This window comes from Taurulus bubalis, assembly GCF_910589615.1.
Source record: "Taurulus bubalis genome assembly, chromosome: 12".
Taxonomy (NCBI): Eukaryota; Metazoa; Chordata; class Actinopteri; order Perciformes; family Cottidae; genus Taurulus; species Taurulus bubalis.
The window spans coordinates 9496046-9509757 of NC_136600.1; the positions used below are offsets into that span (position 1 = coordinate 9496046).

General features: G+C 44.2%; 2 protein-coding genes across 2 annotated transcripts; one reads left to right on the forward strand and one right to left on the reverse strand.

Annotated features, from left to right (window-relative positions):
• Positions 1–430: 430 nt before the first annotated feature.
• On the forward strand, positions 431–3618 carry lysmd1 (LysM, putative peptidoglycan-binding, domain containing 1). Its single transcript, XM_079227220.1, has 3 exons — positions 431–616; positions 1328–1635; positions 2878–3618. Exons 1-3 carry the CDS (start codon positions 437–439, stop codon positions 3062–3064), a joined length of 675 nt encoding a protein of 224 aa, XP_079083346.1. The 5' UTR covers positions 431–436; the 3' UTR covers positions 3065–3618.
• A 146-nt stretch (positions 3619–3764) lies between these two features.
• On the reverse strand, positions 3765–11229 carry tnfaip8l2b (tumor necrosis factor, alpha-induced protein 8-like 2b). Its single transcript, XM_079227221.1, has 3 exons — positions 10866–11229; positions 5998–6326; positions 3765–4613 (listed from the first exon to the last, which is right to left on the reverse strand). The coding sequence occupies exons 2-3, from the start codon at positions 6313–6315 to the stop codon at positions 4377–4379; spliced, it is 555 nt and encodes a 184-aa protein (XP_079083347.1). The 5' UTR covers positions 6316–6326; positions 10866–11229; the 3' UTR covers positions 3765–4376.
• Positions 11230–13712: the final 2483 nt, after the last annotated feature.

Here is a 13712-nt window from a genome sequence, read left to right on the forward strand (position 1 = left end):
TTCACCACAAGTATTGTGTGTCTAGCGTTCTGAAAACAGTAAAAACAAAAAAGGGGGAAATATCCAAACGCCGCGTGGCAAATGGATTAATAACTGTTGACGGCCTCAATTGGTTCCGGGCATTCCAATTGTCCTTAACGCAACGCATGTGACGACTCATGGGACCAGTCAGTGACGGAACTACTCGGCAGCCATGGCAACATATGGCAGCGAACAGCGAGCCGAGCACGACAGACGTGAAGACGTCGGCAACTTTATCAGCAACTTTTCAGGTATTTTGTTGCGATAGATAGAGAGAGAAGATACGAGTTGCTGGGGCTTGAAGCCAAGTATGTCGCCAGCTGCCACATCGGTTCGACGGGTAACGTTCGCAAGACAACGGTCGTAGTGTTACGACTGTCGAAGTTAATTAACGTGAGCGAGTTGGTTTGCGAACATGTCCGGGGAGCGCGCGCCTCCGCCCGCCGGAAAGAACGGCCTGCTTTGCGGGAGCCGCACAAAGTCCTACGGGAGTTTGGTCCGGTCTCCGCTGTCTCCGGTCCGGCAGAGACGGGTGGAGCACAACATTCAGCCAGAGGACACGCTCCAAGGCCTGTCCCTGAAGTACGGAGTGTCTGTGAGTATTATTGTCCTGAAACTATTTAAGTCTGTTTAATTTGATTGTAATATCCATTATTTGCTATTTTCAAAATGAACATGTAGTGCTTAATTGTATGTATGTATAATGTGTTTCTTGCATATTTTTTTTTTGTATGTCTTTTTTTTGTATTGTGGTTCAGTGAAATTAAGTATCCAAACTCGCAAGCAGCACAATTTTCAATAATTATTGGTGTGCTGTCCTGCTCGTGAATTCAATAAAAAGCTCACAAAAAAAAAAAAAATAATACCCCGTAAGTTCGAAAGGTAAGAATTTAAGAGTTTAGTTTACCACTCTTAAAAACTGTTCAGACCAGGAAACAATTCCCTTAGCTCTCAAGTTTCATATATATATATATATATATATATATATATATATATATATATATATATATATATATATATATATATATATTATTTTTTTTAAGCGCGATTTTCGTCAAGTTTGAAACGGATGAGACACACTAAAAACACATCTTTTTCGACTACACCTTGAATAAGGAAGGTAGTGCTGTAGTAGCACTTTAGTAGCACTTAAATGGCACTTACTGATAGCACTTTATTGATAAAAATTGTACTTTCTTGATTATTGTTGTTCTGAGTTTGTACTCATGGTTGAATTGCACTTATTGTAAGTCGCTTTGGATAAAAGCGTCAGCTATATGTAATGTAATGAGGCAATCTCTTCCAGATGGAGCAAATCAAAAGAGCCAACAGGTTGTACACCAACGAGTCGATATTCCTGAAGAAGTCCCTGTCGATCCCCGTGCCGTCAGACCTGGACCTCTGTGGCAACTGGGTGGATTTGGTAGCGGAGAGCGGGGAAAAAGATGCCTCGGCGACAAACGGGGTCATGGGGATCTCCTCTGAGAGGAAGCCAAACGACGGCAAAGAGCGGACATCGGACCTCACTCCAGTGGACTTTTTGAAAAGGCTGGACGGCTTGATAAGTCAGTCCAAGCAGGCTGCCACCAAGGGATGCCAGGACGCAGAGAAGAGGTAGCTCACTGCTCGCCTGGTCCCACTGGCGTGTCCCCATTTTAGTTTTTTAATCCTTCTATAACTTCTGAATACACAACAGTTGCTGCTGGCTATGTACTGTATAGTACAAGTCAAACACTTTGATGCGTCATCGTTACAAACCGCTTCCAGCGCATTATGCAACTAAGAAATAGAAATATCAATACATGTTGTTGCATGCAAGTGTAATTTATTAGGGGTGGGAATCACCAGAGGTCCCACGATTCGATTTTATCACGATACTTGGGTCCCGATTCGATACTATCACGATTCTGCAATATATTGAATATTGCGATTTTATTCCCTTTTTTTTCACCGCAAATTGTCCCCAAAGGAAAACTTTGTCAACATATTGTAACTAAGAAGATAACATTTTCAGTCTGTTCATCTCACTTCAATCATTTTTATTGCAGCAAAATGTGATTGTCAAGCAGACAAACTGACCAACACTTTCATAAATGTTGCACCTGACAAACTGAACTGCTTGTACAGTCTGCATTGTCGCGTCATTTGAGCTGGACGCGCCAGAGAGGGGGCGGGGCTTATCTCTGTGGTTTATCTCCGTGCAAAGAGTTTCCATTTCTGCCTCCACCATGAAAATAACTACTATTTCTGCTTTATACTTGTTGTGGAAATCCCAAAGAGGTCGGAGCATCAAACGCCGTCGTGTCTGGGTTCATAATATTACTTCTCCAGGAACTGCGTCGGGATGACGGTGTTACGGATTAACAGGCGACTTTCGGCCGGAAGTCACCAGTTAACACGGCCGCCTGTTAATCCGTAACACTGGCCGCTTCCAGCGCTACGAGAGTACCAGCAGCCAGTTTGATTCATGCTTGAGTTAACGTCTTTGACCAGCGCCGTGTCACGCATGTTGTCCTGTGCGCCGTGCAACAGCTGTGCAGCAGCGCCGCTACGAGTGACAGGAAGTCCAGACGTTTGATTTACACGCGGACGGTGCATTTCTCATTTCTTTCTCCGATGCCTCCCATAATTGATTACATAAAAAAAGATCGATACTTGGCTTCCGTGTATTGATACAATATCGCCACACAAACTATCGCGATACTATGCTGAATCGATTTTTTTATTTTTTTTTCCCCCACCCCTATAATTTATAGGAGACCTGTTTTATATCTTAGCCAGACTTGTACTCCCAGAGCAAGAGGTACTCTATTAAAATATGACTTATCATCTTCTTCTTCTGTTCGTTCTTCACAGGGTTGCTGCCATAGAAGCTGCTTGCTCCAGCGGGACGTCGGACTGGCGGCCACTTACAAGGTCACAGAGTGTCATTTTATCTCCCAGAGTGCAACAGCAGCAGGCGTCGTACGTGGCCGTGCCCCTGACCGTCATCAAGCTCACCAAGAAACTGAGAGACCGGGAGGATGAGATCTTCCAGCTGTGACTCGTTTGTTCCCGCTGCCTCACTCTGCTCATTAAAGGAAGCCACGTCGTGAGGGTTCTTCCTGCAGGACTGAAGAGATCCTCCAGTGATCCTGCTGCCGTATGGACTTGAAGCTCAAAAGTTTATTTTCATACAGCCATATAATATAGACCTAATATTTATGGGAAGTTACACTGGTTTTTAACTGTTTTTTGTTAGCCATATATATTTATATATAAAAAAAGAGAATTATTTTAGAGCATCTTTTGATAAATCTTTATTATTGATGTGCATTCTTTTTTTTTCATTTTGTATAGTTCATTTTAGAATATAAGAAATGTTTTGATCCCATGTTTCGTTTGTATGTGTGCCGGCACATAAACTGTTGCCTTTCAAAAGCACTTGATATTTCAAAACAACTGTCTGTAACTTTATAGTTTCACTGACTTTCCTCCATAACTGTTGCATAAACAGAGAAGAAAATATATTAGCTAAACTCAAAATTATATTTGACTCTTCTATAAGGTCGAGTGTCCGGCCGGGGTTTAAAAAAATAAAATAAAGTTGGATCCTTTTGTCCGTGTTGATTTTCTTTGTCTTTTGTAACATAAAACCAAAGAGTAACACCTAATCTCAGCTGTTGTCTGTGATCCAATCGTCAGAAAAACACAAATTACAGGATTAACATGCACGCTTGTTCAGTCAAGTGTTGTTCATCACTAAAACATGTTTTGAAGTGGAATCTGCAAAGTGTCGGTGTAAGTAATGGTCTCCTGTGGCGGTCATTCGCTTTTATTACTGGCTGCTTTTGTCTTACTGTAATTACAGTCTGTGTGAGCATCGTGTTGACCACCAGGTGGCAGCGCAGTATTGCAGTGGCATTGCTCCCTCGTCTGTTCTCCTCCCAGCTGTTTGAACTCCTCCTCATCATCATACACCACATCAGTAGTTTAGAACAAAACATTTCAAGGTCTCAAGTATTTACATTAGACGACTGTTCATAATCTAACATGACAGCTGACATAGTCTAAACCGGTTTATATTCAAGTTTGGTTTCTGTGAGCTTTGTCTGAATGGACAAATACATTACAACGATACACTTTATAAATCACCTATGAACGTTAACTTGAGGAATAAGTCAACCGACTGCATCCCACGTGTTATTTAAGGACCACGTGGCAGCAGTTTTGTTCTCAAATCACTTGTCTTATTCTGCCGGTCCTCAGCCGCATTAAGACCAGTTTAGTCCAACAGAGTCTTGGAAATGTGTTTGCCCGTTGATCTCCCAGTGTCTGTGTGACTCTACTTTATTATCATCATTATTGTTCATAGGTCATATTGTCCCGTCCTCCACCATCTTGTCGAGTCCTTTGCAGATCTTGGTGAGGTTGGGTCTGAAGCTGGGCTCGTACAGCTTGGTCAGGAGCTCTGGGTCTGAGTAATGGTTGAAGACGTGGTTGATGCGGCCGTGGGACTTAGGGGTGAGGTGGGTGTTGACCAGCTTCAGCAGCAGATCCCTGCAGCTGGTCAGGAGTTCCGCCATCACCGTTTTGTCAAAGGTGAAGTCCACCTGCATCAGAAACACAATGTGAGAACGTTATGAGTCAGAGTTTCATCTCTGATGTCTGTATTAGACAAATTCACGCCATCGAGAAAAGGGGGTTTGTAACTGAGACAGATTCATTTTCGCGGACTTTAGTCAGTAGATTTCATATGATGACATTATTGATGATTTTGCATCATCAAGGTAGGCCAGAAAGGTTTAGTTTTAGTTTTGGCTTGTGTTTTCTGCTCTTTGTGCAATAGTGTAATAATTAGATTTTCTTTAGTGTGTTTTTACATGTGTGTTTATTTATTCTATATTGTATTTCTATATTATTCTTAATATTTTATATTATTGTATCTCTGCTCTTGTTCATTTTTTTCTATATCTGATTGTATATATATTTGGCACTTTTATGCAGGATTGTGTGCATTGATTTATTGTGTGTTGTTCAAATATTCTATTGAAGGATTTGTGCAATTGAGAAATGTAAGTTTATAAGTTTATAATAAAAAATTAGAAGAAAAAAAAAGATTCCAGGCGCGGGGGGGCGCTCGGAGGGGGTCTCGCCCGGGGCATAATTACATGTAGAACCGCCACTGATCTCTTCACATCATGAAAGAAATACAGTGGCGGGCCGTCTCTGCTGGCCTAAACAGAATCACAATATTTTATAATTTAATTTAAAAATAAATTCATTTTTAATTTAACCTGAACCTTCAGCTGATCCACTGAATGTGTGGGTAGAAAATCCACAGCCCGCCACTGAAGAAATACTACACTGAAAAAAAACTCACTTAAATACTGCTTTTACACTTTTAGGCCCTGATCACACAGAGACGCATCGCTAGAAATCATTGTTTTTTGTTTGTAGGTGCATCAAAGATAAAATACTCTAAAAATGTCAACGGCAGACGCGTCGCGCCGCACGTCACTTGGCCCAGGCAGCCAATCAATTCAAGCAAGAGGGCGGGCTTTAACTACTTTACCATTAACTTCCTGTTTTGATCTTGGTGGATATAGTTGGGCTGGCTAGCTAGCCGTTGGGTTTTGAGGTGGTCGCGGACCTCATGCTCATACTTTCATTGAGGCATCAGATTGCTCTTCGCTTTTTATATGACCTGCTTTGCAGAGGCGTTTTCTGTGGTGACGCGTCTCGGTGTGAACAGCTACCAGAGGTTATCTTTTTATCTAGAAAGGACAACCTTTGGGGTAAAAAAAAGTTATGGCCCGTCATATGTTATGTTCAATACAGAATTGTTTCCTGCCATCGCATCAGTTTTAAAGAACTTGGTGTCCTTTTCCCAATGTGCTTTATCGATTTGATTTATTTAGCCGTGTCCGAGAAAAGCACGTTCATTCAGATGGCTTAAGATCCTGTACGCTGAGAAGGGAACACGTGGACCCGTACCTCGTAGAAGCTGATGGCCGTCATGGCACCCTGGTGCAGCTTCTTCTTGAAATCCGTGGCCACTCCCAGCTCCTCCGTGCTGAAGCGGTTGTTCCTGAACAGCAGGCCGATCTTCACGGCGATCTTGATCAGGTCTTTAATCACCTTCTGGGCCTCCGACTTGTTACCCGAGTACTCCTTGGAGACGCGGTACAGCTCGTCCAGGATCTCGCTGGTGGTGTCGTCGATGAACATCTGGACGGAGCTTTTGGTGGCCATGGAGCTGAGGATCTTCTTCTGCGCCCTCAAGGCCATGTCCTTGGAGCTGAAGGTGTCCATGGTGGCCTGAACTGTGAGGGAGAACGGCAAAAAAACATTGTTCATAGCAGTTGGGTGACTCAAACTGCAGCAGTAAATGTTGTGTGTAAGTAATTTCCAACCTTAGGAGTAAAGTTGTTTTTTATACTACAAGTGTTGTGCCAGAAGCCCCACCGCGCTAATCTATGGCTGACATGAGAATAATTGTACGTCAAATTTGAAAGAAAATGAAACATTTGTAAATCCAGCTTTTCTCCGAGTGGACGGTTGTGTTTTACCCAACATTTTGAATTAGTCTCTTCCCGCAGATGGAACAAAGGAATTGGAACGCTTGCACGTTTTTTTCCTCTGCTGCATGAATACAGAAAGTGCTACATGTAACGTGCCCACTCAACTAAAAATAATGAAGGTATTTAAAGACACGGCCTGAGAAGAAGAAGAGGAAGAGGAAGAACAATGTCTTTTTCCGTCTGGTTGCCGCTCTCTGGCTGGCAGAGCAGCGAGCAGCTCCAGCAGAGGAGCTGGAGGTCAAGTGGTGCGTTTGAGGGCCAAACGTTTGTTCTTGTGGAAGCTGGAGAGGACGACATGCCCTGTGCAGACGCGTGGATGAGGGAGGTGAACATATGTATATGTTCACCTCCCTCATCCACGCGTCCCAACATGTCCTGAGGATTTTGAAAGCGGACCTTCGGATTGTGACACCATCCAGATGCGTCACACAAAGCGCATGTCGGTGATGCAACCGTTCACAGTCGGAGCTCAAACATTTGTTCATATGGGGAAATAAAAGTAAGTACTGACGCTGAAAAATACAGCACACCGTGTCGAATTTGAAACACTGCCTTCGTGTAACGTTGGTTCCAGTTTGTTTGTGTTTTCCTTGTATCTGTCGTGCACAAGCGCTGCCAAAAGGGAAAAGCACCACACGAGAAGAGCCTCCGCAGAGGCTTTTAATTTCTCCACAGAGACTTTAACCACACCTAGCATCCATCACAGAGCAGCCCCCACGGGAGGTCATCAGCATGCATGCTGCAGGCAATGACACAACTACAAAATCCACTGTTTATCTTCCACTGTCAACACAGTTTGAATTAATTCCTTTTTAATTGCGTTTAATTCCCCCCCCTCCTCCTCCTAATCTCTAACATGAAAGCCGGCATTTTCAGAGTGGATCATTCACAGAGGAAAGCCACGTTTACGTCTTTTATTCAGCTGGGGAAATTAGAGAGTAAAATGAAGGCCGAAAGGATCAGATTAACATGACTCTGACAATAGATGAAGCAAAAGTGTGTCCTCGTAGAGGGCTTGGCGCTTGTTACAGCTCCAATCTCACAAACATGCGGAGAACAATGCACGTCTGGTTTAAGTTCTCCCCTCCCACCGCTCCTCAATCCACAAAGACGTACAGTATCTCTAACTCTAACGTGCATCGGTGCCACTGGGACTTCCGTGCATCCTCTCCCACTTCCTGTGTCATCTGGCCTCGCTTTCACAGATGTTTTTTTAGAGACCCAGAGTGTTCAAACAGGCACCGAGCATCATTCAACTGCAACTTTCAGTGCACTAAGTCCCACCTCTGGCCTGTGTGGACAAGTACTGCGAGGAGCTTCAGGAAGGCTGCATAGCTGAGACAGGTCCATGCCCGCTTCTCCCAGATTGCATCAGTGGCAGGGCTGCAGAGGTCACGTGTTTTGGTGAAGTTAGCATCGCACTGGTTGCCTCGATTTAAAAAAAAAAGCCAAAGGTTTTCTTTTTTTGCACTGGATTTTGGATTGTTGCAACAAAAAAAACCTTTGTGCTATTCTTTAGTTTATACTTACATGTTTTCTTTCAGCAAGTTAATCTTTGCAAATGGTGGTTTTTGAAGCGTGAATGCAATCGTCAGAAGTTAAAAGCTGACATTGGGCTGTAAACAAAGTTTGTAAGAGTAAAATACGTTTCGTCACCCCATTTAGCCACTTGTTAGCAACCGCTAGCTTCCCAATCTCCAGAGAGGCGTGTACGGACGTATTTCATCTTGTAGAACGTTTTGATCTCGTGTTAACCGCAGACCTCATTTCAGGCATCGAACCAAAAACCCCTTGACTGCACCCGGTGCATTAGCATTAACAGCATGTTGTCCATAAGCTGTCAGCTAAATGACAGCCTCACGGTTGCGTTGATGTGTTTTTTTTCTCCCGCTTGTTAATATTGTCGATGATTCACTGTCACCGATGTGAGCAAATAAAAAAATAAAAAGAGATCCCCTCGAATTAACGATCATATCATGCAAATACGCAGTGCTTCCCCCTCCCCCGTCCCCGATGTGCACCCTCGATTCCCAGCATGCAACATCCATAATAAGCATAACATTTACTTTTTTGTTTAGTTGTTTTGTTAATAGGATGTCTCACCAGGTTCCATTTTACATGCACAGCCATTCATTTCGAACAAGTGTCACATTTTCTAATAGCTTGCTTTGTTCCGAAAGCTTGGGCTTCCCCGTGGGGAATTAAAGAACATTCATTAGATTAATTTCCCTTAACGACGATGATGGAAGTGGAGCAGCGTGATGGCTGTTTCAGATTCATGCTTCTATCTCGTTTATTTTGCTAAAAATGACGACGGGGACATGCACAGTGTGTCCCCATCAGCCATAGTGGGATGTGACTGGAGACCGCTGGCTGCTTGGCTTCTTCTTTTCTTTTCTTTTTTTCTTTCTTCTCGTGCTCCTACATTGTTTGTTTTATGCAGATCCATCAGCAGATTGAGGCCGCTTGACAAAAGCGCATTGCCATGAAACCACTTTTCCGTTAATGGGTGTCGTTCAGTCGGTCACATCAAGGACGCTTTCGATTGCTGAGCATCAATTTGCTGGTGCAGATGGGTTGAAGGGGGCTTTTAAGCGTCGCTTCGTCGTTGGCATCCACCAGCGAGTGACTGCATTACATGTTCAAGTGTTTGTTGTCCCCCCCTGATGCCCACTGGAGCTGACGAGCACCTGTAAAGATCTGAGTGAGATCTGAACCCGTCAGATGAGCAACATTTAAAATAACAGAGGTGGAACTATCCGGAAACAGCCGAGTCCTTTAAACTGTAGTTTAATGGACAGTCAGAGAGAGAGAGAGAGAGAGAGAGAGAGAGAGAGAGAGAGAGAGAGAGAGAGAGAGAGAGAGAGAGAGAGAGAGAGAGATGGTGCTGATTGGTGGAGCCATCCTTGAAAGCAGAAGAGGTAAATATTTAGCATTCCTCAGATGACTCCAGCATTGAGCCTCAGCGTCTGTGTGAACATGTGTGAGCTTGTGCATGTGGACGTGCAGTTTTAGAGTAAAAAAGTGGCTTCCGGTTGATGTTTTTTAAACCGTGTGTGTGTGTGTGTGTGTGTGTGTGTGTGTGTACCCTCTCACAGGCCAATCAAAATGTGCCTGGCGCTGTTATTAGAGAGCCTTACAGGCCTCGATGCCATGAGCTCTCCACAAATTGACATCCTCACTGACTTCTATCACTGGGTTTGGGGGGGGCGGGGGGTCTCTTTCATCAGATTGAACAATGAGAATGTTCCGTAAAAAATACACACACACACACACACACAAAAAAAGCCACACCAGTCAATTTGGATGAAAACAAGGAGGCCATTGTTGGAAGGTCCTCACTGAGCTGCGAGGCTGGTTGTAGTTTATGCTGGTAGAAACTTTTGTAGTTTCTCCTGCTGATGAATCGAAGAGGAGTAAAGATTACAAATTGTAGGGTTTCTGTGCACGGTGAGCGCTGTGTCAGGATAAAGTGCCACTTCCGCTGTGCGTTATGAACTGGTGGGGGCTGAAGGTTCAAATGTGCCCGCCTTGTTTCTATCTTTAACTCTGATGCCCTTCTACTTTAGTCTCATATCGAAGTCTTCATGCGGATCTGTAGGCATTGGGTGTCACGGTTAGTTTTGCTAGTTGACCTCTCTTCGTTTGACAAGTCGTACATTTTAATAAGAACAAGACAGTACAAGAAAGTATTTTGAAATCCTCAAAAAGACACATATTGCAGTCTCTCTCTCTCTTTCTCTCTCTCTCTCTCTCTCTCTCTCTCTCTCTCTCTCTCTCTCAACATTGCACAACCCTTTCCAGATAGCCGTTGCTCAAACGGGAAGCGAAACAGACAGCCGTTGGCTTCAGCGACGGAGAGCCACTAGCCGAGGCCCTTAAGATAGTCCCTCGTATCTGAGCTACGACGAGAGAGACATCGCACCCCCCCCCTCTCTCCCCTCTCCCTCTCTTTATCTATGACTTTACTTCCAATCAAAGCAGGCCAGTGAGCGAGGGAAAGGTCCACCGCCTCGAGATTTGAGTTGAGCAAACAAAAAGCGCGAGCGCAACATCTGTGCTCCTTCCAGCGTACATGTACATGTCACCCAGCTCAAGATGGGGAAGTGGAGAGAAGTCACACACAGTTTGTTCCAATCATCATTCGTCTCTTCTGGGTTGAAACAATCCCAAAAAAAAACTACAAAAGGAGGAACATAACACTAATCTGGGCCCAGAGGATTATTATTATTAATTATTTTCTTCTTTACTGTCACATGAACACGGCAGAAGTTCTCTTACCTCCTGGTCTGTCAGATATCTCTCTCTCTCTTCCTTTGCTCTGTCTCAGGTTGACAGCACAGGCCGGGTTGATTTAATTTGATCCCTTCATCTTCTCCACGAGCAGAACCAAAAACCTGAAGAGGAAAAAAATGTTTGCCCTCCTGCGGTGCTTCTGTCAGTGCTGCCACCCTGTCTTAAGATAATGTTGAGTTGTACTTCCTTGAGGAACTAAATTGCTATGACACACCCCTTAGTGTGTGTGTGTGTGTGTGTGTGTGTGTGTGTGTGTGTGTGTGTGTGTGTGTGTGTGTCTCTCTCTCTCTCTCTCTCTCTCTCTCTCTCTCTCTCGCCTGCCTATCTTCTGTTTCCCTCTAAAATTCGAACTCTTCAGAACTTTCCTCTCTTTGCTCCTCGCCCTCTCTCTGATTCCGTCCGTCTCTTCTCTCCCTTCTCTCTCCTCTGTATTGCTGACGTTGTGCCTCTGCTTGTTCTGACAAGTGAAAAGCCCCAGAAAGAATTTAGCAATAATCCAGGGATGCAGCCGGTTGAAAGGGGAGTGGCTCAACACCCCCGCCCACCCTTTTTTTCTGTGTGTGTGTGTGGTTGTGTGTGTGTGTTCACCTTCGCTGGAATGCAGCTCCTGTCAGTGCGGCCCGAGCAACACGTCCCTCCCCGTGTGTCACCTATTCAGGGTAGCATGAAAACAATGAGTAGCCAGGAGTGTGTCTCCGTCTGACACACACACACACACACATACACACACACACACACACACACACACATACACACACACACACACACACACACACACACACACACACACACACGATCACTGCCAGCTGACTTCACCGAAACTAAACACTCCTACGGACCTGTGGGGCTTGTTGATATAAAGTTTATGGACAAAACGCAGCGGAAACGTGAGAACAAGACTTTGTTTCTGTGTAATATCTGCCGCTGACGTTCATGATCCTAATCCGGTGCGTTCATTAATTTGTCAATTACACTAAAAATGACCTACCGTAACACAGGGGGTCAGGTGAGGAATTATGGGAGACTACTTTGCAATTATAAATGGAAGCTTTGACAACATTTTGGTTAAAAAGGTCCTCTCTCTACATAACATGGAGCGTTTGTACCTGAGCATAACTAAGCCTATATTACTGACTATATTGTATTTATTGTAATATTATTGCAATAATATTATTTTAATATAAGCCGGTGTTATGCAGAGCCATGATGTCATATTTGAGGGGGATAATGGCAGTAAATGTGAGTCACATGCAGACTTTTCTTACGTGCAATTAAGGCTGAAGCTGTATGTTTTCTACCGGTCATTAAAAGTCGTCAGCCTTTTGTGTATTAACGCTTTAGATATGTTTATGGTGTGTGCATTTATAAGTTATTGTCGTTGTTAAGTTTGGTGTCAAATGACAAATAAACTTGAACTAACTGCAGATAAAACTATCAACATTAAATCTCATTGTCATCATTAGGATGCAAACTAGTGCACTTTGTTCCTTTTTTATGGAGTGGTGATCTTTCATTGTAGTCACAGCCAAGGCTAATAAAAATCTGAAGGCCAATATCACTCTTATGAATGGAGCTTTTGTTTGAGCTGGTCGCCATAAAACCTATCAGTCATTTCAAAGTCTCATTTCAGTGAAATCTAAATACAGATGAGGGAGGAACAGGATTTAATTAAGAGTATAACCCATACCGAGCCGTGCCGTTCACAACAGAGCGACACGACGGAAAACATGTCTGAAGTCATGAATCCAACGATTCATTTAGAAACCAGGAAGTGTGTCCTTGATTCTAGAGCTGTGTGTTTATCTGAATGGCAACCAGCTGTGTTGAGGGGGAGCTGCTGGCTGAAGCTCCGACCATTCAAAAAAGAAAAGACCTGTCCAATAAACCCGTCGCAAATGTTAATTGTTGTCAGATGTTCAGGGTCAAAGGTCACGGCGAGACCTAGCTGGACTGAGGAGCGCCTGGCCACCAGTCACCAGCCCACCGGCGTGCACACGAACACACCTGCCTCCTTTGTCTTGCCTCCCACTCAGCCCCCCCTTCTGCAAGAAATTAACTCGGCTGAAGTCGCGGTACACTGTGCAACTGCAGAAGGAGGTCTGTCGTCGTGGCAACAGACAGGAAGTAGTGCTTAAGCGGTTTCCTGATGGCTTCCTCTTTATCGTGTAATGACATCTCGCAAGGAAACATCGGCAGTGAGCACTCTGCACTGTGTGTGTGTGTGTGTGTGTGTGTGTGTGTGAAGTGTGAAGTAGCGCACTTGACCTGAAATTAGTTCTTGCCTGTCTCACCTTTGTACTGTACACAGCTTGCACACTTGCCTCTTTTGGTTATGAGATAATAAGAGCAACTTCAGTTATGTCACTTATCTTTCATTAAAAGATCCCACGGACCTTCCAACCTCATACACACACACACACACACACACACACACACACACACACACACACACACACACACAGTCACTCACATAATGGCAGCCTGTTATCACCAGATGACTAAGACAGGAATAACTGACCTGCTAACCGCTGAGGTCGGGACATTACGCCTGAAGATGCAGAACCTGAATTGGACAGAGGATTTGGGGAGCTTAGGTGCTTTCCACTGGCAGCGTCACTAGATGGATGGTGAGCGCACATCGAGATGAACAGCTGCTGGTTCAGGGGAGGCCAGAGATTTAATTTGATCGGTCTGCAGCTAACGGGGCTTCACTCTCCCCCCACAGGATGATCAGATATGAGATCTTTCCATCTCACTTATTTTAGATGTGAAGAACTTCAGGAAACCAGAGAGAGAATCCCTCATGGTCCCTGATTTATGAAAGCCTACTTC

What these genes read in the sequence shown, in the direction of transcription:
- lysmd1 (XM_079227220.1), top strand. Translation starts at nt 437, where the DNA reads ATGTCCGGGGAGCGCGCGCCTCCGCCCGCCGGAAAGAACGGCCTGCTT. An exon ending in CCCTGAAGTACGGAGTGTCT is followed by an intron (nt 617 to 1,327) that starts GTGAGTATTATT and finishes AATCTCTTCCAG; the next exon opens with ATGGAGCAAATCAAAAGAGC. An exon ending in TGCCAGGACGCAGAGAAGAG is followed by an intron (nt 1,636 to 2,877) that starts GTAGCTCACTGC and finishes CGTTCTTCACAG; the next exon opens with GGTTGCTGCCATAGAAGCTG.
- tnfaip8l2b (XM_079227221.1), bottom strand. Translation starts at nt 6,315, where the DNA reads ATGGACACCTTCAGCTCCAAGGACATGGCCTTGAGGGCGCAGAAGAAG. An exon ending in CGGCCATCAGCTTCTACGAG is followed by an intron (nt 4,614 to 5,997) that starts GTACGGGTCCAC and finishes TTTCTGATGCAG; the next exon opens with GTGGACTTCACCTTTGACAA.